At 43.5% G+C, this 27,356-nt stretch overlaps 2 protein-coding genes across 3 annotated transcripts; both read left to right on the top strand.

Moving 5' to 3' along the window:
- Positions 1–834: 834 nt before the first annotated feature.
- LOC106608121 (consortin-like) lies at positions 835–12,535 on the top strand. Of its 2 annotated transcripts, none has more exons than XM_014205859.3 (12): positions 835–1,094; positions 2,710–2,878; positions 2,982–3,188; positions 3,766–3,863; positions 5,259–5,289; positions 8,156–8,242; positions 8,429–8,543; positions 9,954–9,975; positions 10,088–10,181; positions 10,695–10,963; positions 11,649–11,793; positions 12,122–12,535. In XM_014205859.3, the coding sequence occupies exons 3-12, from the start codon at positions 3,101–3,103 to the stop codon at positions 12,328–12,330; spliced, it is 1,158 nt and encodes a 385-aa protein (XP_014061334.2). In that variant the 5' UTR covers positions 835–1,094; positions 2,710–2,878; positions 2,982–3,100; the 3' UTR covers positions 12,331–12,535. The 2 variants fall into 2 exon arrangements, with proteins under 2 accessions (XP_014061334.2, XP_014061333.2); XM_014205858.3 differs by having other exon boundaries at positions 2,707–2,878.
- A 9,656-nt stretch (positions 12,536–22,191) lies between these two features.
- On the top strand, positions 22,192–26,126 carry LOC106608103 (saccharopine dehydrogenase-like oxidoreductase). The gene is made up of 8 exons (XM_014205815.2): positions 22,192–22,352; positions 22,609–22,713; positions 23,522–23,540; positions 24,308–24,422; positions 25,271–25,329; positions 25,551–25,659; positions 25,857–25,947; positions 26,039–26,126. Exons 1-8 carry the CDS (start codon positions 22,192–22,194, stop codon positions 26,124–26,126), a joined length of 747 nt encoding a protein of 248 aa, XP_014061290.2.
- Positions 26,127–27,356: the final 1,230 nt, after the last annotated feature.

The raw sequence follows: 27,356 nt of genomic DNA, 5'->3' as shown, positions 1-27,356 counted from the left end.
ACAGCTTAGCCATTAGCTGCTGTCGCTACGGCTGTTTTCCAGTGGGAAGGTAATGAGGATTCCCAGTCAGCCAGAGTTCACTTCTAAAGGTAGCCCATTACAAAGTCAGAGATCGCTCCCCGTTCCAGCCTTCTTCTCTTTCTGCTCTACTTAACCGTCATTTAGGACTCATTTGAAATCTCCACGAAAATAACAATGCAGATGTGAACAGGGCAACTATATCTAGAAAGGACAGACACAGTATGATGAGGGTCATTCAAAGGGTTAATACTACTGAGCTGCCTGTATTGGATGTGCCACCACTTTGTCTCATAGGATTCTCCTCGTATCCCTCTACACTGTGACTGTTGGATTTCACATTTTGAATCACCAATTCTAGAAATATTGTCTACATATACACAGACGAAGGCTATGCATCTTTTTAAATAGTAAGTTACTCATGGGATTCTTCAAATACATTTTGACCATTTAATTAGAATGGAAAACTGCACAGAGGACCCCAGAGGTATCAAGCACATGCATATAGGAGTAGGCTACAACACTGACTCAGTTACTTTACTGATGACACACCAGTGCAATATCAAGTGTCAGATATTGAATAAGCTTTCCATGAGAAAGATACCAAAGCTCTCTAATATATATTGTTATATACGGTTTCTAAGGAGATGCCTTTTACACAATACTTTCCCACATTTTGTAAATACTGGGCCAAAAAACAACACATACAAGCCCATATAAATACATTCCTCTAGTTACAGTAACTGCAGGCCAATCGGTGAGCGATATAAGAGTTCAGCCAGAAGATGTCCCCATTGCCTCCGTTGTACAATAAAATGATATATTTTGCAATGAGGAGCTGCAACAGAAATGTCCCGGATTAGATCGTAAACAACCTTGGATCCGCAGAGAACATCGTTTTAGTTGACAGATTATAAAAATCACTACCCACGGTGACACTCACGATGATAGCATCATGTGCATTTACAACATCGCGGGTCAGAATAGAAGGGATTGAGTTGTATGACCGTTGATGGCCGTTCCGGTGATTGTCACCCACGAATCTGCTATCTACCGCGGGACATTATATTGCATGTGTGAGTACGCATACATCCGCGTGATGAGGTAGCCTACCACAGTTTGTACTGTTGTTATCATTGAGTGCGCTTCGGGTATAATTATGACAGCATGTTAGCCCATAAAGCTATAGACTAAATATCGCATTAATGGCTTTTTGAATCTGCAACGTTTATTGGACTAGCCTGAAATGTTTTATCTTCATTGCCGAATAATACACATGACATTGTTTATTAGGTGAGAATATATACTGTAAATTGCATATTGTAGCGCATGAATCCTTTTTATTACTGTTACTGTGTAGACTTAAACAGTATTTACATGAATTGAAACAACAGGAAAGGCTTGGACTGATCATTTCGACTACACCGAGCAGAACACGCACTTGAAAGCAGAACGCTTCAGCTTCAGCATCAATTCTTCGCTATTGGTTGGCGACATAAAGTAACCTTCATTTAAATACATGGTCCTGTAAACGTCACAAAATGAAAGTACACATGACTACAAGAAAAATAACCCAATAAGAACAAATAGACCTCTGAAATGACAACATTTCTGTTACATATATTACTCTATATACCAAAAAGGTTAATTGTAATCAGTAGTCTTGTCAGTTTCAGGTTGGACGATACAAACATGGTTGAGAAACGTTGTGCAAATGTTCTGTGAGTTGTCACTTTAACTCTATGAGTAATGCTCAGTCACAGTGGTTTGATAATAGGAGGGTAAAGGCCAGCCACTACTACACTGTAGATAGGATTCACACCATATGAGTCACAGTCCTCCTTGCTCTAAGCTGTGTTCAAACTGACATTCTATTTTCTAGTTCTATGTTCTAAACCCGCTCACATCCACATGACTGTGAACATGGCACCACGTGTTCCGAGCTGACACTCTGTGCATTCCATCCATAGTCTCTGGTCATTCATTCAAGCATAAATGTACATTTTTACATTTTAGTCATTTAGCAGACACTCTTATCCAGAGCAACTTACAGTAGTGAATGGATACATTTCATACATTTTTTTCTCCGTACTGGTCCCCCGTGGGAATCGAACCCACAACCCTGGCGTTGCAAACACCATGCAAACACCATGCTCTACCATGTAGACTAGGTCTTATGATGGAGGTTGTTTATTAAACACTGTGTCAACTCTCTCTCTCTCTCTCTCTCTCTCTCTCTCTCTCTCTCTCTCTCTCTCTCTCTCTCTCTCTCTCTCTCTCTCTCTCTCTCTCTCTCTCTCTCTCTCTCTCTCTCTCTCTCTCTCTCTCTCTGTGTGTGTGCAGGGCCGGTTTACATCCTATTCTACACATTTTGCCATGGGGAAAGAGAGACATTTGCACAGTTTTAAAGCTAATTCCCTGCAATTCTACACATGTTGCCATTGCTTATGATGCGTTCATATGCAAAGATACAATTTAGGGTTGGTTCGGGGTCAGGCTTGTAACACAAAGAGTTCTCTCAGAAGAAATTCACTCAGCAAAATAACTCGCATTTCACTCCTACTCTTCTGCACATTGAGTTTTCTCACTAACTCAAGTAGGAGTGCAGTCAGTAAGGAAATAATGCAGTTTATCTCTGGCTTGGAAACACACACTGATACTAACACCATAACATCTGTTTGTATCCAGCAGGGTGTTGAAGAGGTGAGCTGCTCAAGGGTTTCCGAGGATCAGGGAGAGCCCCAAACAACCCCAACAAGAAGACCAGAATACAAAGAGATGAAATAATAGACCTTATCCACTCACTGATGATACAACCTTCTACTCATACTTTCCCAACTGCAACAACAACAACAAACTGGTAAACCTAGAACATTGGATCCCACATTTTATTAAGCTGACGTAAAGCTCTTGGAGTTTTCTGTGACCCATAGAGTAATCCTGAACCAAATCAATGTCTCTAGCCAGAATCCAATACGAGTAAGTGGCAACCCTAAAGCAGCCAGCCACGTCCCTCCTGTGGGCCCCGACCCACCGTTTGGGAACCACTGAGTTGGAGGAGAACAACAGCGTGAAGGAGAGGATGGGTAACAAGAGCACCAGCCCCTCCAGAGACCCAGACACTGAGACGACTCCGAGAGAGGAGAGAAACAACACTGGAACTGCCTCAGGTAGCATAGCACTCCTCATATAGCACACCTCTCGTTCAGTACTGTATGTGTAGTATATCTGGGTCACCTACCTAAAGCTGTTTCAAAAGACAAGCACAAATTGTATCTTTGCTACTAGAGCATTAGAATGTCCTTACTCTTTATAGCTGCCATGATAACACCTTAAGAGTAGCCTCAAAATGTAAAATCTAACAGATTATTTTAAAATGTTACACCTATTCATTCTACTGCATACCTTTTAAAATGTTACACCTATTCATTCTACTGCATACCTTTTAAAATGTTACACCTATTCATTCTACTGCATACCTTTTCAAATGTTACACCTATTCATTCTACTGCATACCTTTTCAAATGTTACACCTATTCATTCTACTGCATACCTTTTCAAATGTTACACCTATTCATTCTACTGCATACCTTTTCAAATGTTACACCTATTCATTCTACTGCATACCTTTTCAAATATTACACCTATTCATTCTACTGCATACCTTTTAAAATGTTACACCGATTCATTCCACTGCATCTCTATTCATCAACTTTGTATTGCACATGACATTGTGTGTGCTTTCAGGAAGTGGTCCCCCAGGCCCCAGCCCTGACCTGCTAGCCTCACTACAGTCATTGGGAGAACACAATGACCACACACTGCTGCCACAGTCTCTACACCAGGTGTGTGTGTGTGTGTGTGTGTGTGTGTGTGTGTGTGTGTGTGTGTGTGTGTGTGTGTGTGTGTGTGTGTGTGTGTGTGTGTGTGTGTGTGTGTGTGTTCACCCTCACACAGTCCTCTGTGTTCTGGTCCTCTGTGGATTGGTCCTAAGGGCTGGTTGTGTTTTGTACCATCCTCTTCTGTCACCTATTTTTTTGCCACTGAAACATCTTGCCTTTCCGTTCTGTTTTGTTTTTGTTTGTAGGGAGAATAAATCAAGCTTTAAGAAATGTAATCATTACATTTGACATTTTAGTCATTTAGCAGATGCTCTTATCCAGAGTGATTTACAGTTAGTGCATTCATCTAAAGATAGCATGGTGAGACAACAACATGTAATCGTTTCCCTCATTAAAGTAATCAGCAAATTCACTGCCAGTAGGACAAGACAAGCACATTTTTAAAGGTACTCCTTGGGATTAATTTCAGATACTCTTTGATGCCCTTTCTCTGTACACTGTTCTAATCTTATTCTGTCACTGTGTTGTCCCCCATAGTACTGTAATAGCCTTGTAGTTGTTTTTCTTTCTTTGCCAATTCTGGTCATCATGGAACAAAGAGCCAGCTATGATTTAGACGTCCCATAGAAAGGACCGGCAACACTGATACACTAAGGGCTGGGTCTCAAATGGCACTCTATTCCCTACATATGGTCATCCCATATGGGCCCTGGTCAAAAGTAGCGTTCTATACAGGGAACAGGGTGCCAATTGGGACGGGCCTCTTATACACTGATACAGAAGAAAGAGTTGCTCTGTGATCAGACTGGTACAATTCAGTGGAGCATTGGCAAAATAACTGACCAAGAGAAGTAAACTCCTTGTAAACAGACGTTGACCTCTATGGGAAATGTCATGGCATCTGGAGTATGTGTGTGGCTCTACAGAGTTGTTTTGAGTTCTGCTGCGCGTCATGTTATAAGTGAATCTGACACACAACGGCTTGTTATTTACCACGTGACATCTGAGTCCCATCTTGAGTCTTTTTTCCCTAAACCTTCCAAGACTTCATTACCAAGCACGAGAATATCTATTCTAGAGTCTGCAGCTAAATCAAGCATATCATTTTTCTTCAGCAAAAAAACTTTGTAATAAAATAGTTTAATTTAGAAAGTAAATTATTTTATCTAGTTTATGTATTTCTTTATGTAACATATTGAGAACACATATTTTTAAGTAAAACCCTGACATACAAGTCTGATTCTGAGTGAGCAGGTCGGTTTGTAGTGTTTTTTTCCCCTCTCTCTCAATTAAATTTCAATTTAAGGACTTTATTGGCATGTGAAACATATGCTAACATTGCCAAATGTTAACTCTTTCTCTCTCTCTCTTGCTCTCTCTATGTCTCGTTCTTCACAGATAGCAGAGGCCTACTCCCTGGATGAGGACTGTATCCTTGCCATCACATTGCTAATACTTATCTCCACTATGTCTTTTGTTTTAATGGAGCTGTTGAATTGCAGTGTATTTCTTTCTAAACTTTGGGAACTGTGGTGACACTGATTTATGATGTCACTCTGGGGACTGTGGTGACACTGATTTATGATGTCACTCTGGGAACTGTAGTGACACTGATTTATGATGTCACTCTGGGAACTGTAGTGACACTGATTTATGATGTCACTCTGGGTACTGTAGTGACACTGATTTATGATGTCACTCTGGGAACTGTAGTGACACTGATTTATGATGTCACTCTGGGGACTGTGGGGACTGTGGTGACACTGATTTATGATGTCACTCTGGGAACTGTAGTGACACTGATTTAAGATGTCACTCTGGGGACTGTGGTGACACTGATTTATGATGTCACTCTGGGTACTGTAGTGACACTGATTTATGATGTCACTCTGGGGACTGTGGGGACTGTGGTGACACTGATTTATGATGTCACTCTGGGAACTGTAGTGACACTGATTTATGATGTCACTCTGGGGACTGTGGTGACACTGATTTATGATGTCACTCTGGGGACTGTGGGGACTGTAGTGACACTGATTTTTGATGTCACTCTGGGGACTGTAGTAACACTGATTTATGATGTCACTCTGGGGACTGTGGGGACTGTAGTGACACTGATTTAGGATGTCACTCTGGGGACTGTGGTGACACTGATTTAGGATGTCACTCTGGGGACTGTGGTGACACTGATTTAGGATGTCACTCTGGGGACTGTAGTGACACTGATTTAGGATGTCACTCTGGGGACTGTGGTGACACTGATTTAGGATGTCACTCTGGGGACTGTGGTGCCTGGGATTTAGGATGTCACTCTGGGGACTGTGGTGCCTGGGATTTAGGATGTCACTCTGGGGACTGTGGTGCCACTGATTTATGATGTCACTCTGGGGACTGTGGTGCCACTGATTTATGATGTCACTCTGGGGACTGTGGTGACAATGATTTATGATGTCACTCTGGGGACTGTGGTGACACTGATTTAGGATGTCACTCTGGGGACTGTGGTGCCAGTGATTTATGATGTCTCTCTGGGAACTGTGGTGACAGTGATTTATGATGTCACTCTGGGAACTGTGGTGACAGTGATTTATGATGTCACTCTGGGGACTGTGGTGCCAGTGATTTATGATGTCACTCTGGGAACTGTGGTGACAGTATTTATAATGTTACTTTAAGATCCATTCAACTGACTGAAGGAAAGGAACCATTTTTTTTGCAGTGTTTCCTAATCTCTTGTGGACAGATTCTCGTGGAGAGACGAAACTGCGAGAATCTGTCAAGACAACGTAAAACTATGTGATTATGAGCAGCAGCAGTTCCTGTTTTGGGGTTTTCTTCATTGATTATTTGAACGAATCAGGATTGGGCCAAGGAGGTGCTTGTGCAGTGATTTCCCAGCAGATGATAAACAGTTTCTACTAGATTGTCACGACTTCTGCCGAAGTCGGTCCCTCTCCTTGTTCGGGCGGTGTTCGGCGGTCGACGTCACCGACCTTCTAGCCATCGCTGATCCATTTTTCATTTTCCATTGGTTTTGTCTTGTCTTACATCACACCTGGTTCCAATCTCATAAATTACATGTTGTGTATTTAACCCTCTGTTTCCCCTCATGTCCTTGTCGGTGATTGGTTGTTTCTTTGTATGTGATGTGCAAGTTATGTTCTGGTGCGCGACGGGTTTTGTACCTACTTTTATTATTTTGTATATTTTGGTTTTCAGAGTTTTGTGAGCACTTATTAAACGACTTAGTTTATACCAAGTTCGTTCTCCTGCGCCTGACTTCCTGCCACCAGCACGCACCCATTACCTAGATTCCACAGACACAAAGTCAAAATTGGCTATATTGTAAAAATTTATAAAAACAACAGTCTCTTTTGGCCTATAAACACAGGTGAAATTAGCTGAAGGAAGGGGTTTGGCCTATAATTTCCATTTGAGAGGGAGGAGACTTCGCTTCCTTCCTTTGCACAAAGGTTATCACAATTGTTAACGGCATTTTCCCCAGAAGTCAAATAGGAAATGACAAACGTTCGCGAGAGAATTTGACCTCTGGGTAACCAAGATAACGTGTTTCCAGATGTGCTGGGCAGAGCGGAATATGATGTTTATTTTCTGAGTTTCTATAGGTGGGGTATTTTCGTGTGTGGCGAGGTCGTTAGTATTTTGCATGTTCTGTCATGGGTGGATTTCCCTTGGTCCCTTGCAGTCTGTTTCCTCTGGAGTCTACTAGCTGGAGTCTACTCTGTCGCCCTGTTTGTAATGTTACCATGGTAACTGGGCCCCGTGGTGTAGAGAGATTTGTGTGTGGATGTGAAAGGTTTGTGTCTGTGTCCAGAGACATAGTGTGCGTCTCAAATGGCACCCTATTCCCTAAGATGCAACCATAGTGGTGGTTTATTTTTGGGAGGATTGGGTGTGGAAGTTCTGGGGAGAGAAAAGGGTTCTACTGGAAGTAATCCAATTCATTCCCCCCCACCACACACACACACACACAGAGTAAAACACAGTCAACTGCAAAATAATAAAGTACATATTCTGGTCAAATATTTTTTTCTTGAGCAGCAGAACATGTCCTGGAGTAGCTTTAAAATTCCAGTATTTATTTATAGTGTCATCCATTTTCTGAATTGTGCAGCAGCTCAGTGATGTCATCGTCAAAACACCAGATGCTGTATATATTTGTCAGAAGTTTGTTAATATGATCCTGTGTTTTGAATCCTAGAGTTGACAGCCTCAGGGACAGCTGTTATTGGCTGTTGTGGTATCTGGTTTCCTTAGCTGCTAATGGCTATCAGACCAGTGGGCGGTGCAGTTCCTGCAGCTGGAGAAACTGTACCATGAGCGCCTCCTGTCCAACCTTGCCGCCCTGCAGGAGGACTGGGGTACTGCACTCTACTCCATACATCTGTTCTGTCACTGCAGCCTGAACCCATCACTGACAAAATATAACCCTGTCATTCTTCCAATTGCACTGTGTGTGTGTGTGTGTGTGTGTGTGTGTGTGTGTGTGTGTGTGTGTGTGTGTGTGTGTGTGTTAATCATAACCTTTGTGTCCTGTGTGCTTTCAGAGAGCCAGTGGAGAGAGCGTAACAGAGTAGCAGAGAGCACCTCCCCAGCTGAGACCAACAGCACTGGACAGGAACACATAGAAATACTGAGCCAGATCTGCAGGACGCACCAGAGGTGAGCTAGATACTTACTGATGTGTTATGGTGCTGTTCTAGAACTGGGACTAAATGCACAATCACTTGGACAGTTAGTTGCAGCAGTGGTACTGATTGTGTCAGTAGAAGGGAAAGCAAATCATGCCTATTTACTTTAGTTTGTCACAGTCTGTCACCACCCACAATACTACCGCTCCATACAGGGATCAAAGGAATTTGAACAACAACCACTGTCTGCATTTAAATGTATATTTTCATTAATACATGATTTATTAGCTAAAGTCATAATATGTGCGATCAAACCCTATGTTTGAACGTTGACCATAAGCATCCCACGCTAGTGGTTCTTGTCTAGACATGAAACCACACCTTAATTAACTAATGCTCATTTCATTTACTTACTTACTCTACTAAGCTATAGACTCAGATATGTTTTCAGTCACAAAACCCCGCCCATGTCTCTTGGTAAGTTAGTAGGGTCGTTCCATAAAATGAGTGGCTTTTTGCATCCCTTTGGTATTTCAAGTAGACATTGTGCACAAATATAGCATTTTTTAAGCCTGTGTTATTAAATGAAGTGCCCTTTAATATAGATCTTTTGGAAAATTCGATAAATCTGACTTTGATATGAATAAAGACTTGCTAAAGTGCCAAAATTGTCCCTCTGTGCATCCTATGTGACTTTTAGGAAGATTTTAACCCATGTAACCCCAACATTTCTCCAAGTCTTCACCATCATTGTAAAGCCCTAGTCATTTCTGAAGATAATTAAGTTCAACCCTCTTACGTGAACTGAACTATCTTTTTAATATCGTGAAACTCTTCCTTTTTAAATGTATTTTTTTCTAAAGAAATGTTGAACATCTAATCATAGTGTAAAAGCAGGTGAGCTGGTTCTACTCTTTTTGACCATTTCCTGGTGTTTTGTGGTGGAAAACTGAGCGGGTCGAGCACAACCCTGTTACCCAGAGATAGACAGGCTAGACATTTTTTCAAAATGTTTTAGTTTTTTATGAAGCTTGCATTCAATTGCCCCTCCCTGTTGCACACGACAAGCACATGGGGATTTATGGCTGGTTTACAGTAAGATGAAATTGTCACCCCAGTTACTTTATTTTTTGAGAAGGGAAAATGTGTTTTTTATTCAAACTCTTTTTATGAGTTACACTACTGAAAAGACACCTAATTGGTTGAACGACCCAGTAGCTTGTGGTAGATTTCAGCTGGATGCCAGACACCAACTTACTGTAGTGGTCTCCGGTCATGTTAGCTTTAACATTTTTAAATCAAATGGCTTCAAAACATCAGTTTACCCAATCTGACTCTATCTGACTCTGACTTCTCTCTCTCTCTCTCTCTCTCTCTCTCTCTCGCTCTCTCTCGCTCTCTCTCTCTCTCTCTCTCTCGCTCTCTCTCTCTCTCGTAATAGACCAATGCTTAGTGCGGAAATGGTATGAAAATACATACACTACACACCATCATTTTGATCATGTTTCTTAGTCCATCACATAAGATGAGTGTTTTTGTGGTATGACATTCATGATAGAGCTGTTTATTTTCCAGAGCATGGCAGACACGGTGCTGAAAGACAGCCACAACACCAGGGGGCAGTGTGATGGGAGAGAGAAAGAAAGGTCACCATCCCATCATGGAAAAGGTCAACACAAAACCCATCAGATGAATTCCTAAATCAATATTATAGTATGGCCACTTAGCCTAGAGATGTGAATTCGAGGTTGATGATATCGTCCTCTTTGTTCACTGGAAAGCCTCAGAGTGTAGTTTGGTTCTAATCAATAAGGGCTCATAAAATGGAATCTGATGCCAGATGATGCTTCCGTACCGTCTCAGCTATATCTACAGTACTTTTAGTGTGTGTGTGTGTGTGTGTGTGTGTGTGTGTCTGGGAAGCCATGTGTTTAGTAGTACTGTAATCGATCTGCTGATCATCTCCTGTTCATCTGCTGTTCGTTCGTCGCGGTGTGTTTGAGGGACCACCCTTCCGGTGGCCGTCTAACTGATAACATTTTTGTGTGATTCTACATGTAGAACCGGTTTGCACTCGGTTTGAAAATTACGTCCGACACTCTGTTCAGAGGTGCTGAGTACTTGGCTGGCAAACGCTACCGGTGTGTCCGTGCTTTAAGCAACACTTCTCTTGTCTTTGCAGTCAGAGTCAACAACCCTGTAAGACAGAGTGAGGAGGATGTTAAGAAGACCACGTCAACAGTAGCTGTCCCTGCCATGGCTGAGGAGGAGGAGGGAGGAGAGGAGGAGGGAGAACAAGGAAAGGAAGAGTTGGAGGAGGAAGGGCAGGGGATGGATGAAGAGGAGGTGTTTGAGGAGAGTCCAGAAGAGGAGGTGCAGGTGGTGGAGTGGCCAGCGGGGGTTCCCCAAGCATCAGCCAAAGACCTGGACAAACTGTCTCAAGTGGAGGAGGTGAGGAAACACTGAGACATTAACGGCCTCATGTTTACCACCTTATCTCGCTGTCTCTCTCTTCTCTCTGTCTCTTCTCTCTCTGTCTCTGCCTGTTCTCTCTGTCTCTGTCTCTTGTTTGGGAGGGGACACACATTTTGGATTGACACACAGCCCTGGACAGGCTCAAGGGAGCCCAGAGAAGTCTTGGCAGAGGAGCTGGGTCTGTAATCGGAGTTGGCTGTGTTTGTTACTTCATTCCATGTGCTGTGCCACACCAAGCGACGTGGCCATGGGTGGAACTCAGTAAGATTTGAGGACAGGACACAGAGGCTATGATGTCATTAAAGGGCCACAATAGACGCCTGTAGAAAAATAGCTCACATACAAGTCCTGCTAAATAAATCAGTCAATGGTTGTGACAATGACGTCCTCAAATGACAAAACATTATAACCTTTTTTAGACCTTGAACTTGAATACAGTTTGCATTTCCTGCAACAACAGGGTGATCAAATCCTACATCTGTCCATCATTGCAGTTTGTTGCGCAAACATACACATCATTTCACCTCTAGGTGGCCCTATTGAGCTGCTCAAATGTAGCTCTCTATATAGGGAACATGGTGCCATTTCAGATATAGCCTGGGATTTTCCATCTATTCCCTGTAATAATAGCTCTGACTCCCAGCACTCTGCTCCCCTCCAGAGCTCCTCAGCAGACGGCCTGGTGTCCATTCTAAAGAGGAGGAGGGCATCGTTAGATGGCCTGCCCCCTGAGGGTCCCGATGCAGCCAAACACAACTCCAAACGCAAGGTGCACTTCAGCCAGCCAGAGGATGGCATGGAACCAGGTATGGATCAGCCAAAAACAACCTCTGTCTTCTCATACACATGTTTTAGTGGACGCTCTTATCCAGAGTGACTAACAGTAGTGAGTGTATATATTTACATACTGGTCCCCTGTGGGAATCAAACCCACAAACCTGGTGTTGCAAGCACCATGTCCCCCCCCCCCCCCCCCCCCCACACACACACAGTCTATACAAGCTATACGTATTATAAATTAATACAAATATAATGACATTGTAGTAACACCTCATACCATCTGTGTATACCATCTGCACCACGCACCATTATCTTGTTCAAAATATTAATTAGTATGTTTTTTTATCTGTGCAGACGAGGTGGGCGGAGACTCGTGTTTAATCCTGCTGTTGTTGTGCCTGGTAACCGTGGTGATCAGTCTGGGCGGGACGGCTCTGTACTGCACCCTAGAGAACACATACAGTAGCATCTGCATTGATTTCTCTCACAACATAGACTTTTACATTGTGCACGTACACCACTTCCTGGATAGGCTCAGACACTGGATGCCCATACGATCATAGTCAGGACTTAGTCTACTGCTGCAGTCAGGACATACAGTCAGAACATACAGTCACTTACTGCTTCAGTCAGGACATACAGTCACTTACTACTGCAGTCAGGACATACAGTCAGAACATACAGTCACTTACTGCTGCAGTCAGGACATACAGTCACTTACTGCTGCAGTCAGTACATACAGTCACTTACTGCTTCAGTCAGGACATACAGTCAGAACATACAGTCACTTACTGCTGCAGTCAGGACATACAGTCACTTACTGCTGCAGTCAGTACATACAGTCACTTACTGCTTCAGTCAGGACATACAGTCAGAACATACAGTCACTTACTGCTGCAGTCAGGACATACAGTCACTTACTACTGCAGTCAGGACATACAGTCAGAACATACAGTCACTTACTGCTGCAGTCAGGACATACAGTCAGGACATACAGTCACTTACTGCTTCAGTCAGGACATACAGTCAGAACATACAGTCACTTACTGCTGCAGTCAGGACATACAGTCACTTACTGCTGCAGTCAGGACATACAGTCACTTACTGCTGCAGTCAGGACATACAGTCACTTACTGCTGCAGTCAGGACATACAGTCACTTACTGCTTCAGTCAGGACATACAGTCAGAACATACAGTCACTTACTGCTTCAGTCAGGACATACAGTCACTTACTGCTGCAGTCAGTACATACAGTCAGGACATACAGTCACTTACTGCTGCAGTCAGGACATACAGTCAGAACATACAGTCACTTACTGCTGCAGTCAGGACATACAGTCACTTACTGCTGCAGTCAGGACATACAGTCACTTACTGCTGCAGTCAGGACATACAGTCAGAACATACAGTCACTTACTGCTGCAGTCAGGACATACAGTCAGGACATACAGTCACTTACTGCTGCAGTCAGGACATACAGTCAGAACATACAGTCACTTACTGCTGCAGTCAGGACATACAGTCAGGACATACAGTCACTTACTGCTGCAGTCAGGACATACAGTCAGAACATACAGTCACTTACTGCTGCAGTCAGGACATACAGTCACTTACTGCTTCAGTCAGGACATACAGTCACTTACTGCTGCAGTCAGGACATACAGTCAGAACATACAGTCACTTACTGCTTCAGTCAGGACATACAGTCACTTACTGCTTCAGTCAGGACATACAGTCAGGACATACAGTCACTTACTGCTGCAGTCAGGACATACAGTCAGGACATACAGTCACTTACTGCTGCAGTCAGGACATACAGTCAGGAAATACAGTCACTTACTGCTGCAGTCAGGACATACAGTCAGGACATACAGTCACTTACTGCTGCAGTCAGGACATACAGTCAGAACATACAGTCACTTACTGCTGCAGTCAGGACATACAGTCAGGACATACAGTCACTTACTGCTGCAGTCAGGACATACAGTCACTTACTGCTGCAGTCAGGACATACAGTCACTTACTGCTTCAGTCAGGACATACAGTCAGAACATACAGTCACTTACTGCTTCAGTCAGGACATACAGTCAGGACATACAGTCACTTACTGCTGCAGTCAGGACATACAGTCACTTACTGCTGCAGTCAGGACATACAGTCACTTACTGCTGCAGTCAGGACATACAGTCACTTACTGCTTCAGTCAGGACATACAGTCAGAACATACAGTCACTTACTGCTTCAGTCAGGACATACAGTCACTTACTGCTGCAGTCAGGACATACAGTCACTTACTGCTGCAGTCAGGACATACAGTCAGTACATACAGTCACTTACTGCTGCAGTCAGGACATACAGTCAGGACATACAGTCACTTACTGGTGCAGTCAGTACATACAGTCAGGACATACAGTCACTTACTGCTGCAGTCCGGACATACAGTCAGGACATACAGTCACTTACTGCTGCAGTCAGGACATACAGTCAGGACATACAGTCACTTACTGCTGCAGTCAGTACATATAGTCAGGACATACAGTCACTTACTGCTGCAGTCAGTACATACAGTCACTTACTGCTGCAGTCAGTACATACAGTCACTTACTGCTGCAGTCAGGACATACAGTCAGAACATACAGTCACTTACTGCTGCAGTCAGGACATACAGTCAGGACATACAGTCACTTACTGCTTCAGTCAGGAACATACAGTCACTTACTGCTGCAGTCAGTACATATAGTCAGGACATACAGTCACTTAGTGCTGCAGTCAGTACATACAGTCACTTACTGCTGCAGTCAGTACATACAGTCACTTACTGCTGCAGTCAGGACATACAGTCAGAACATACAGTCACTTACTGCTTCAGTCAGGACATACAGTCACTTACTGCTTCAGTCAGGACATACAGTCACTTACTGCTGCAGTCAGTACATACAGTCACTTACTGCTTCAGTCAGTACATACAGTCAGAACATACAGTCACTTACTGCTGCAGTCAGGACATACAGGCACTTACTGCTGCAGTCAGTACATACAGTCACTTACTGCTGCAGTCAGGACATACAGTCAGTACATACAGTCACTTACTGCTGCAGTCAGGACATACAGTCAGTAGATACAGTCACTTACTGCTGCAGTCAGTACATACAGTCAGGACATACAGTCACTTACTGCTGCAGTCAGTACATACAGTCAGGACATACAGTCACTTACTGCTGCAGTCAGTACATAGTCAGGACATACAGTCACTTACTGCTGCAGTCAGTACATACAGTCTCTTACTGCTTCAGTCAGGACATACAGTCACTTACTGCTTCAGTCAGGACATACAGTCACTTACTGCTGCAGTCAGGACATACAGTCACTTACTGCTGCAGTCAGGACATACAGTCACTTACTGCTGCAGTCAGGACATACAGTCAGAACATACAGTCACTTACTGCTGCAGTCAGGACATACAGTCACTTACTGCTGCAGTCAGGACATACAGTCACTTACTGCTGCAGTCAGGACATACAGTCACTTACTGCTGCAGTCAGGACATACAGTCAGGACATACAGTCACTTACTGCTTCAGTCAGGACATACAGTCACTTACTGCTGCAGTCAGGACATACAGTCACTTACTACTGCAGTCAGGACATACAGTCACTTACTGCTGCAGTCAGGACATACAGTCAGGACATACAGTCACTTACTGCTGCAGTCCGTACATACAGTCAGAACATACAGTCACTTACTGCTGCAGTCAGGACATACAGTCACTTACTGCTGCAGTCAGGACATACAGTCAGAACATACAGTCACTTACTACTGCAGTCAGTACATACAGTCAGAACATACAGTCACTTACTGCTGCAGTCAGTACATACAGTCAGGACATACAGTCACTTACTGCTTCAGTCAGGACATACAGTCACTTACTGCTTCAGTCAGGACATACAGTCACTTACTGCTGCAGTCAGTACATACAGTCAGGACATACAGTCACTTACTGCTGCAGTCAGTACATACAGTCAGGACATACAGTCACTTACTGCTGCAGTCGGTACATACAGTCACTTACCTACTGCTGCAGATGATATAGACTCAGTAGCGCACTGTAGCAGTCTATGGACTAAACATACAGAAGAACCTACCTACTGTAGCAGTCTATGGACTAAACATACAGAAGAACCTACCTACTGTAGCAGTCTATGGACTAAACATACAGAAGAACCTACCTACTGTAGCAGTCTATGGACTAAACATACAGAAGAACCTACCTACTGTAGCAGTCTATGGACTAAACATACAGAAGAACCTACCTACTGTAGCAGTCTATGGACTAAACATACAGAAGAACCTACCTACTGTAGCAGTCTATGGACTAAACATACAGAAGAACCTACCTACTGTAGCAGTCAAGGTCATAAGGTCATTGATGTTCTGTGGAAGGGCCTGAAATAGAGACTGAACCGGCTTATGATCATTGACCCAACAGGAGACAAAGTTACAGACGTTTTTACCGACTGACATTTCAGATGCAGTCCAAACGGTTTCCAGAACACTGCCTCCCATCTTGTTTTTAACCTCTTGTTTTAACTTGTGGACGCTACAAAAAAGAGCTCCCAAAACCACAGAGGAACAAAGCATAGCATTGTAAAGTACAGGTAACTGCCAAAATAAAGGAAACACCAACATAAAGCATCTTAATAGGGCATTGGGTTACCACGAGCCGCCAGAACAGCTTCAATACACCTTGGCATAGATTCTACAACTGTCTGGAACTCTGTTGGAGGAATGCAACACCATTCTTCCACAAGACATTGTTTGGTGTTTTGTTGATGGTGGTGGAAAACACTCCAGAATCTCCCATAAGTGTTCAATTTGGTTGAGATCTGGAGACTGATACACAGACAGACAGACAGACAGACAGACAGACAGACAGACAGACAGACAGACAGACAGACAGACAGACAGACAGACAGACAGACAGACAGACAGCATGATGGGATGTTAATTGCTTAATTAACTCAGGAACCACACCTGTGTGGGAGCACCTCCTGTCAATATACTTTGTATCCCTCATTTACTCAAGTATTTCCTTTATTTTGGTAGTTACCTGTATATTCCAGTTGGAATTCTTTATGAGAAAATATGTTTATCTGAATTTGTAAAGATGTTTATCTGAAAAACAGATACAATTCGATAAACAGTAAATATGTTTATCTGGATTTGAGAGCCTCATAGTAAAACTTGGGGTACATATGCTATTAAAAACAAAGACTTGTTGGGGATTGAAAGGACACTTCCTCCTCGACTTGTTGCCTCGAGTCCTTGACTTGTCTCCTTGACTCCTTGACTTGTCAAATGTAGCCTACATGTTGTACATTTTGCAGATGTTTTTGTACATGGAGTCTTGGGTTTGGAATTACTCTTACATTCCTCTGAAGGAACTCACGGTTGTTGACCACTGCAAATGAAAGTCCACATTTGTGAAGAACGGCTCTCTGGAAATGGCACATTGTAAAGTCATTTGCAGATAACCGAGTAACGATATCAGTACAAATATGCATGATAGATACTGTATGTATGGCTCTTGGTATGACAATATGAACAAAGGTCAATGTTCGTACAGCAATGCATTTTAATGTAGTCATGACATTCAGTACTGTACGGATTACTCAACATCTCAGGCACTTTTGTCTAGTTGTGCTGCTCATGTATCCGTACAGCCCTTAATGTCCTTTATTTGTATTTTATTCTATGAGTCTATTTTAATGTATTCAATACAAATCCATTCCCTTGCTTTCATGAATAGACGTTGTTTACGTATATCTACTGTACATCAAGGATCTCCAAATCAGAGATCTAGTGGGTGTGCAGGCTTTCATTCCAGCGCAGCAGTAACACTTGATTCTGCTAACTGTGGTCCAATCTGAGGACTATATTGCAGGGCTGGATAAAAATCATGCACACACATCATGCTCTCCAGGACCAGAGTTAGAGAACCCTGATCTAGACCCAGTATCTCTCCAGAACCAGAGTTGGAGAACCCTGATCTAATCCCAGTAGATCTCCAGGACCAGAGTTGGAGAACCCTGATCTAAACCCAGTAGATCTCCAGGACACACAGTGCTTCGTTGACTGACAGTTGTGTTCTCTGGCTGGTTCAGACAGCACAGAGAGCACACACAAATCTGTGTTGGACATCAGACAGGAAGTCCCAGTTTACCATTGGAATGTCCCAGACTTCTGTTCTATCTATTGCCTCGGACATTGTTGTCTTTGGTCAATGTCTTATGTTCTCTCTTCATGCTCTCTAAATGGCTGTGGTTGAGTAATGTCAATGAATGTTGCCTCTAATTTTCACTGTATGTTGTTTACTATTGTGTTGCATCATGCAATCCATGTTTATATGTTGCAGTATTTTTGATGACATGTTTTCTCAATGGAATATAAATGATATCAAGAAAACGTGGTATGTTGATGCTATTTTACAGTTCACACTGGCATGAGTTGTGCAACGTTGTAGCCTACACACGTTGCCTCCACTCAATATGTAATATCACCAACTGGCCACAAGATGTCTCAGTAAACCATGAAACCCAACCAGCCACTATGAATATGGGAAAATATCAATGTAGTATTAATTATACTGCATACTATTAAGCTTTGGACTACAGCTCAGTCGACTCAAACAAGATTGCTGCGTAGCTTATATGTTTTCAGACAAAGTTTGAGTTATTTCAGATTATGCCTACCCATGTGGTGTAGTATTTCATTCTGGCTATATTCCGCCTACCATTGTAGTAATACCAAATGCATTGGTTGACATTATAGTAGTTGCATTGGTAGACATCACAACACAAGTCAATACTAGGGGCGTTTTACAGTAGTCTGCCCTCCCCCAGATCCATTTACACATTGCACTGAGTACATTAGGCTACAGTAAATAGGCATTAGTGCACAATGTTGACTGTAACCTCTGCCAGGCCTGACAACATTATCATATTCGGAGCCTCTGGTTTTAACAGGCAGTTTGTGTTGGAAGAGGCTCAGAGCGCCTGAAGATCCCAGTGGGTCTCTGAAATGGGCCTTGGCTGGACAGAGCAGACAGTGGCTGGAGGGAGGTCTGAACCAAGCCTCCAAGAGTGACGCTCCATACGTGTTGTACACTAGCCTAACCAGAAAAGAGAAGCAAGTGTATACTACCTGCTTCCAGTAAAATAAAGATTTTATGTAAAGCATGGTTTGACTAGGCTACTATATAATGATTTACAGCGGCAACGGTTTCAGTTGCCTTCGAACGACTAGGCACACGCAGTATGCACACGCAGTAGTTGTTCTCTACGAGTAAACAACAACACTACTTAATATTTAAACACTAAATGGGTGCATACTGCAGTTTAATCCCAGTTGGTGTTATAACTGTATGTGATTTATAATGACTAAGTCTGAATAAATGAATGCATGGATGAATTAATAAATAAACCAATTACTCTATGAATTAATACTGATCCCACTGCCTTGTGACTCAACAGTGCAAACTGGTCTTACAACGCAAATGTTTCCAAACTGTATGATCAGTCTAAATGCTTATTTTATTAAGCTACTATGATTCACTGTAAATGTGGGTGTTTTAACCAGTTGATGCATTCAGGACAACTTTGATCTCAGTTTCCAGGTAAGCCAGAGCTATTAAAGGACTGAAGTTGAAATAATCATGGCTGATGTTTCCGAAGCAGACTCATGGGCCACCATGCCAACAAGGACTGGTTGTTCTCAACTGTGTGGGGCCAGTTATAATGAGTGTTGTTGTTGAGACCTGGGAGGAAGGAGGCGTCTGGTTGGCCTCTCACAGCTGTGGGCCTGAGTTGTCATTCGTCCAGCCTCCCAAGGTACTCCTGTCCCCAATGATAATTGGAAAACTGTCGCTGCGCATTGAGCTTGTTAGGAATATGCTGACTGTGTAGCTGTGTCCTGGGTACTGCAGTACATTATAGTAGACTGCTCTATCAGTATGTATGGACCATAATAATATGTTGGCAAAAGCAAAGATATGGGAATTATATAAGGAGATGATGGTATACTTTTGACTTTTGATAAGGTGATGACGAGTTGATGATTATCGCACGCACGCACACACACACACACACACACACACACACACACACACACACACACACACACACACACACACGTACACATAGTGCAACAATGAAAGCAGGTGATACTCGCGACTGGTGACTTGCAGGCACCAAGGCCCAGCGTGATGACTCAATCACAATTTATGACATTGTTTTGATGTCTGAGCATCACCTCGGGGTCACCACTTACTGTAGTGGGGTATTCTTGGATATATATATATGATATTATAAATATCTCACATGCGACCCGGAATAAGACTATGCAATTAGCCTATTCAAATGTTTATCTGACTCCATAAAGATGATTTAGCATTATGCAAGAGACCATAGTTAAGTTACACTAATAGGCTATCAAGAAATGTCGGGGAATGGAATTCTGAATACAAGTGTATTTAATTACTTTGTAAAATGAATGGTTACATTCACAAGGCAGAAAGCTTAAGCTACAAAGCATTAATACAGGCATTATTCTAAGCATGATCAGAGAGGGAGAGAGCGAGTGCCATGGCCCATAGCTCATGGGAGAGAGCGAGTGTAAGTATCTCACCAACACAGATCAGGAACAAAAAAGAGAAAGAGACAATGAACCTAAGACCCTTTTATAACATCTGAGTTGTTTGCATTCAAAATCTGAGTAGTTGACCAATAGTATTGGTGTAAAATGAACCTTGGATCAGATATCAGACCTACAGACCTGTAAAGACAACAGAACCTCTGCTACCTAGAGGTGTGACAGGGGGGTTGGTGAGATCAACACAGAGACGGCTAAATTCCCGAACACAACACAGAAGAATCTGAGCATACAATTGATGAGAGCTACTTCTTGGGCTGGGCCACACACACACCGATACCCCTATTAACACCAAATCTTATTGAGTCCCCTTTTCTTGTCTCCCCAGTACAGTTTATGGTGAGTCAGTGGTCAGGGCCTGTATAGACTTCAGTGGAGAACCTCAGGTAGAGTATCGTTATACAACACCATCATTTCAACTGTCCGTTTTTATGTTTCTATTAGCTGCCTTTACTAGCCCTCAGAACCTGGTTCTTTTCTAGGTTTCTTCCTGGGTTCCTGCCTTTCTAGGGAGTTTTTCCTAGCCACCGTGCTTCTACATTACTTGCTGTTTGGGGTTATAGGCTGGGTTTCTGTACAGCACTTTGTGACATCTGCTGATGTAAAAAGGGCTTTATTAATTTGTTGGTTTGATTGATAGCCTCTAACACCAACCTAGTTTTATTACTGTCTATGAAAGGTATCACACTTCACAAAGACAAGGACAGTATGAGCTTTATGCAACATAGTCTGGTTAAAAGTCATTTGGTCAAAAGTAGTGCACTATATAGGAAGTATGGTGCTGATTGGGATGCATTCCATATCTCTCTACCAGATCGATTGGCATAGTGTTTGTATGGTAGTGTTGTGTTACGGTCCATAGTTCCTGGAGAGAATGCAGCTGGATCACCTCAGCAGAGCGGTGTGATTGGCAGCTGTGGATTTGACTCCGTACCAGCTGACATGAGCTTCCTGTACACCAGGGACCAGTTTAAAGGTAGAGAGCTGCACTGTTAGCTGTGTTCGTGAATGTTTATAGAGAACAACACAGTTGTTTGTGTCTGTGTGTTTGTACCGGCAGCCATCTGTGAAGAATTGCTCTTGACATTGCATTTCAGGCTCTTTTTTAATACTGGTGTTTTTCCTGTTATCTATTATGAATTACAGCACCATTTTGGCAAACAAGATGTTTTTGTTTTTAGCTGCATTTCAAACAGGCACTATGAGCTCACTGCATCAGTATTCTTGTTGGTTTCCGATGAGGTTTCTATCTGTGTACTAGTTCAGTCTTTCCTTCAGTAAAGGACACATAATAACCCTGTGTCATATCTGTTTACAGGAACACTGACAGCTTTGCGGTAGACAGCTCTCACTTCCTGTTTCCCACAGATCCATTATGGGAAATGTAGTCTTACATTAAAGTATTTAAAGTTCACTTAAAAATCAAAGCTTGTAAGATGTTTTTAGATCTAATGTTGAGATGAGTCCAAGGTCCACATCATATTTTGGAGATCCAGCTATTTGCCTGAATGAAAACGAACTATAGGCACCGTCTATTTCATCATTTTATTCGACACAACAAATGGGATGTGGTCTCATAAACCACTTTTGAGGTCTGAACATATCAGCCAATCTTTTGTTTAGGGGTGGACTATCCCTTAAAAATATGTTTGTTGCCATGGTGAATTCTGACAGACTGAATTTTTGAAGTGAAGTATCTCTTTAACAGTTTGTTGTGATGGTGACTTGGCTAAAGAGATGCTCCTTCCTTCCCTGTAAGGAGGCTGTGACATGGAAGTCAGCCATCTACGGCTTTGCAGACAGCGGCTCCCTGAGAAAGCTGAGGAAGAAATTTGGCCACCAACCTCTCCCCATCGTAGGAGCCAAAGTCAAGAAGAGGTATTGGCATTCCCATTCAAAGTAACTGCATTTTATTGGTATGGGACAGTCGGTTCTTGGCAATGCTGAAGTGGATTTAGAGGACTAGTCTATCAGTATAGATGAAATTAGTTAATGGCATCTGTCTGTGTTGAATTCTGTGGGTGATGGTGCAAATCGAGTGTATTTGGAAGTACAATGACCGTGTGTGTGTGTGTGTGTGTGTGTGTGTGTGTGTGTGTGTGTGTGTGTGTGTGTGTGTGTGTGTATTCCTCAGGGCTAGCCTGTTCCTCAGTAAGCAGATTGTCCAGCATGCCATATCCTTCATTGGCTCAGACTCATGGGTGGTCAGGAGATCCCAGCGCTTCCTGTATGAGGAGGAGTCAACATTAAGATGTAACACAACAACAAACCTTGACCCTCTGGACCTGACTCAGTCTGCCTGCATTCAATTACTCAATAATGCTACATTGTTGTCTTGCTGATGAGTAGCTGTTTTCACCAGTTTTGCCAAAGCAGAAATGGACTGGTAACCTGGCTACCCCTTCTTTAGCCGGTATTTTATCCATCATGGCTACCCAACCTACTCAATACCAAGCCCACAGTTCAAGCCCATCTACTGCTGCATACTGTACCCACTTAGGTAGGTGGTCCTCTGTAGCTCAGTTGGTCGAGTATGGTGCTTGCAGCGCCAGGTTAGTGTGTTCGATTCCCGGGACCACCAGTATGTAAAATGTATGCACGCATGACTGTAATTCATGCGATAAAAGTGTCCACTTAATGGCATGTCTTATTATATTATAGGTCGAACTCCTGTCACGTCCATAGTCTACCTCAGTATCTTCATCTCTCTCCCCGTCCCTGCTTTCACTACAGCTAATTAGGTCAAGCAACAGTGACCGTTCACATATTTTTTTAATTACTAGCTTCTGATGAAACTACTGCCTCATTTATTCACAAACATCCAATGTGGAGAGAAAAAAGATTGTTAACAACCCGTGTCTTTCTTCATGTGGAGAGAGCTAGATGATAATGAGTCATACAGCAGTCTCAAGTGATTCCTCATGTTTCTCTCCTCATTATGTCTGTGGGGCATCTCAACACTGGTTCTGGACAACAACGCTGCACTAGGGAGTATAATGTCTGTGATGTGTCCTACCTCTACTGTACCTTTCACCTGGCATCAGTAGCTTACAGGAGCATACAGGTGTTAAATGTTATTCAAATAGATTTTCTCTCTCTCTCCCCTTCTCCCCTTCTCCCCTTCTCCCCTTCTCCCCTTCTCTCCCTCCCTCCCTCCCTCCCTCCCTCCCTCCCTCCCTCCCTCCCTCCCTCCCTCCCTCCCTCCCTCCCTCCCTCCCTCCCTCCCTCCCTCCCTCCCTCCCTCCCTCCCTTTCCTCTCTCTCTCCCTCCCTCCCTCTCTCTCCCTTTCTCTCTCTCCCTCCCTCCCTTTCCTCTCTCTCTCCCTCCCTCCCTCTCTCTCCCTTTCCCTCCCTCCCTCCCTCCCCCTCCCTCCCTTTCCTCTCTCTCTCCCTCCCTCCCTCTCTCTCCCTTTCTCTCTCTCCCTCCCTCCCTTTCCTCTCTCTCTCCCTCCCTCCCTCTCTCTCCCTTTCCCTCCCTCCCTCCCTCCCCCTCCCTCCCTTTCCTCTCTCTCTCCCTCCCTCCCTCTCTCTCCCTTTCTCTCTCTCCCTCCCTCCCTTTCCTCTCTCTCTCCCTCCCTCCCTCTCTCTCCCTTTCCCTCCCTCCCTCCCTCCCTCCCTCCCTCCCTCCCTCCCTCCCTCCCTCCCTCCCTCCCTCCCTCCCTCCCTCCCTCCCTCTCTCTCTCTCCCTCTCTCTCTCCCTCTCTCCTTCTCTCTCTCCCTCTCCCTCTCTTCTTCTCTCTCCCTCTCTCCCCCCTCTCCTCTCTCTCTCCCTTTCTCTCCCTCCCCCCCCTCCCTCCCTCCCTCCCTCCCCCCCCTCTCCCCCTCCCTCCCCAGGTCCAGTACTCTGTGCATGTAGGTGTTGGTGGCATCTGGTGGTTGATAAAGATGTTCTGTGGCAGCCTGCTGTTTTGGTTCCTTGGGAAGTTCGGCCCAGGAAAGAAGCTCCTATACTCTACATAGGCCCTGGTCAGAAGTAGTGCACTAACACCCTATTCATTACAGTACATAGTGCACTACTTCTGACCAGGGCCTAACACCCTATTCATTACAGTACATAGTACACTACTTCTGACCAGGGCCTAACACCCTATTCATTACAGTACATAGTACACTACTTCTGACCAGGGCCTAACACCCTATTCATTACAGTACATAGTACACTACTTCTGACCAGGGCCTAACACCCTATTCATTACAGTACATAGTACACTACTTCTTACCAGGGCCTAACACCCTATTCATTACAGTACATAGTACACTACTTCTGACCAGGGCCTAACACCCTATTCATTACAGTACATAGTACACTACTTCTGACCAGGGCCTAACACCCTATTCATTACAGTACATAGTACACTACTTTTGACCAGGACCTAACACCCTATTCATTACAGTACATAGTGCACTACTTTTGACCAGGGCCTAACACCCTATTCATTACAGTACATAGTGCACTACTTTTGACCAGAGTCCATATTGGCACATCCAGTGTATTTTTCCACATTAGATGTGTGTGGTAATTAGCTTAATCAGGTAGCTTGGTTACTATACAGTCACAGTTGGTTGACTATATTAAGGGCAGTGAAAGAAGGGCAGAGTAGAGAGACGAGACAAATGAATAGCCTCCTCTTCATCGAACTGTGAGCCCCTCGCTGAGATAACCTCTACAGCTGTCAGATCTGTGTGAATATAGCACACAGTTACTGTACTGGAAAACGATAACAAGAAGAAATGATCTGTATTGGACATTAAGGTAATGAGCTAAATTTTCCAGTTAATTGGTTGATTTTTCTGCTCCTCAGTTTCCAGAGTTCTCCTTTGGCGTGTTCACCAAGGCTGGAGCCAGCAGGAAGCAGGCCCTGTAGTCGACTCAGGCCTGATGAGACATTTATATGAATGGTCCAGTCACCCATGTGTCTAGTGAGAAGAACCGCCATAAATTTTTTATGCTTATTCAAGTTTTGGATGCAGGCATTGTAGACTGTTGATTAGATAACTATAAACATATTTTATTCATTATTATTTAAAATAAGGCACTTTATTCATTTGATCAGTTTATGGAAGTGGAGGCTAGTAGATGGAGGGAACATCTTTCAGTCTGTTTTTCAGGTATGGTTATGCTGAGGCTCTGCACCCCTCTCAGGGAAGACCCAACGCTAGGATCTGTACCCAGAAACATGGAGCAGGTTGGCTCAGTCTGGTTGGTGTGTTGGTTTGGTTTGCTAGTAATGCATGTCAGGGTTGTGCCTGTTCATGGTCTGTCCAGTGTCCACACAGTTTTTTGCTTATTATTATTATTATTATTATTATCATCTACGTCTTGATTATCATTGGTGCACATCATTTGTGTTGATTAACTATGTTGACTTTGATTGGTCCACAGAGCCTGGCTATGTAGCCACGCCTGTCGCTATGGTACAGGCAACTATCACCATTCTGAACGAACCACAATTCCTTCCTATCAAGTCTCTCTCATGACATTGTAAAGGTAGACACACGATAATGTAAACAGATACAGGACCGAGAACTAAACCTTGTGCTGTGGTTGACAGAGAAGGAGTGTACATGCAGTCCAGGAGCAGCGTTTGCCAGGACCACTCTCATCAACCGCCTCAGCAGACATGGCCTCGTCTTCTCAGTGAAGAGATTTTAAAGAGAAGTGGCACCCTATTTCCTATAGAGTAGTTTACTATGTAGGGAATCGGGTGCCTGTTTGTGACATAGCCAGGGTCTGAGAAGAGGACTCCTGTTACCAATCCCAAATGGACTCCCACAACTAGGACTGCTAAATTCTGCCGCATTTCCTGCTTCTGGTGGTGGGGGCATTTCTTGTAGATCTGAGAGGTTTGATTTGGACTGTTTATTTTGTTTTGCAATATTGAAATTGGTGATAGCTCCACTTAGCCCTGTGATGGGCTACGTATGTTCACCATATTGCTGATACACCCATCCAGTCCATCTAGATCCATATTAAGTTCTATTGGCTAGAGGTGAGTGGGTGCTGAGCAATACTCTAACCCCCATCAGCCCTAGTCCCAACAGCTCTCCGTGTGTCGAGAGCTTTACACAGTGACTACTGTGGTCTATGTTAGAGGAAATACTGGATGTCAATATTAGGACAAATGGACAAACCTCATCCACTTAAAGTAGTATCTGGCTCCCCTCAAGGCTGTAAGATTGATGGAATGCAATTTTTATCAGGCTAAAGGGGACTGGCATCCAGACAGGTGGCCAAATTCTCTCATGTCCCATTTGAACTGTCCTTTTATGGCTTTTGATCTGAATGTTGTAGAGTGGTGTCGGAAGTGTCAGTCAATCCATCAGTGGGTTTCAAGTTAATTGTCTGTAATACAAGTGACTTTTATGAGTACTGTTGCTGTGTAAGTGAGTGTCCTTGACCCATATTACAGCTCCATACTTCACAATAGGATTTAGTGAAGTAGAGGAGTCTATGGGCTGTTGTGTGGTCTTATAACCAAGAGTGGACTGTAGACGATAGGTCTTCATTCTGTGTGTGTTAAATCACATTTGAATACACATATTTGGCCCACTGTGTGTGTGTGTGTGTGTGTGCGCGTGTGCGCGTGTGCGTGTGAAGCCAGTGATTAATAAATGTGGTGATATTTGTTTTTTTGTTTTATAGAAAAACAACAAGCAAGCAGTACACACTGCTCGGTACACGTATAAACACACACATATGGTAACCTGAAAATGTAACAACAAAATTCACCTCAGACTGGTCAACCTAAACCATGTTTACAACTGCAGTCTAACAACGCCCATCACCACATGCAGAACCCAACCTCCACCACTAGGTGGTGGTGTTTCTCTTACTCCACATTCCCTTCCCATGTCCCAAATATTTACACGTCACCAACTAGCT

This window comes from Salmo salar, chromosome 06 (assembly GCF_965601325.2).
Source record: "Salmo salar chromosome 06, fSalSal1, whole genome shotgun sequence".
Classification (NCBI taxonomy): Eukaryota; Metazoa; Chordata; class Actinopteri; order Salmoniformes; family Salmonidae; genus Salmo; species Salmo salar.
This window is presented reverse-complemented; position numbering and strand designations above follow the sequence as displayed.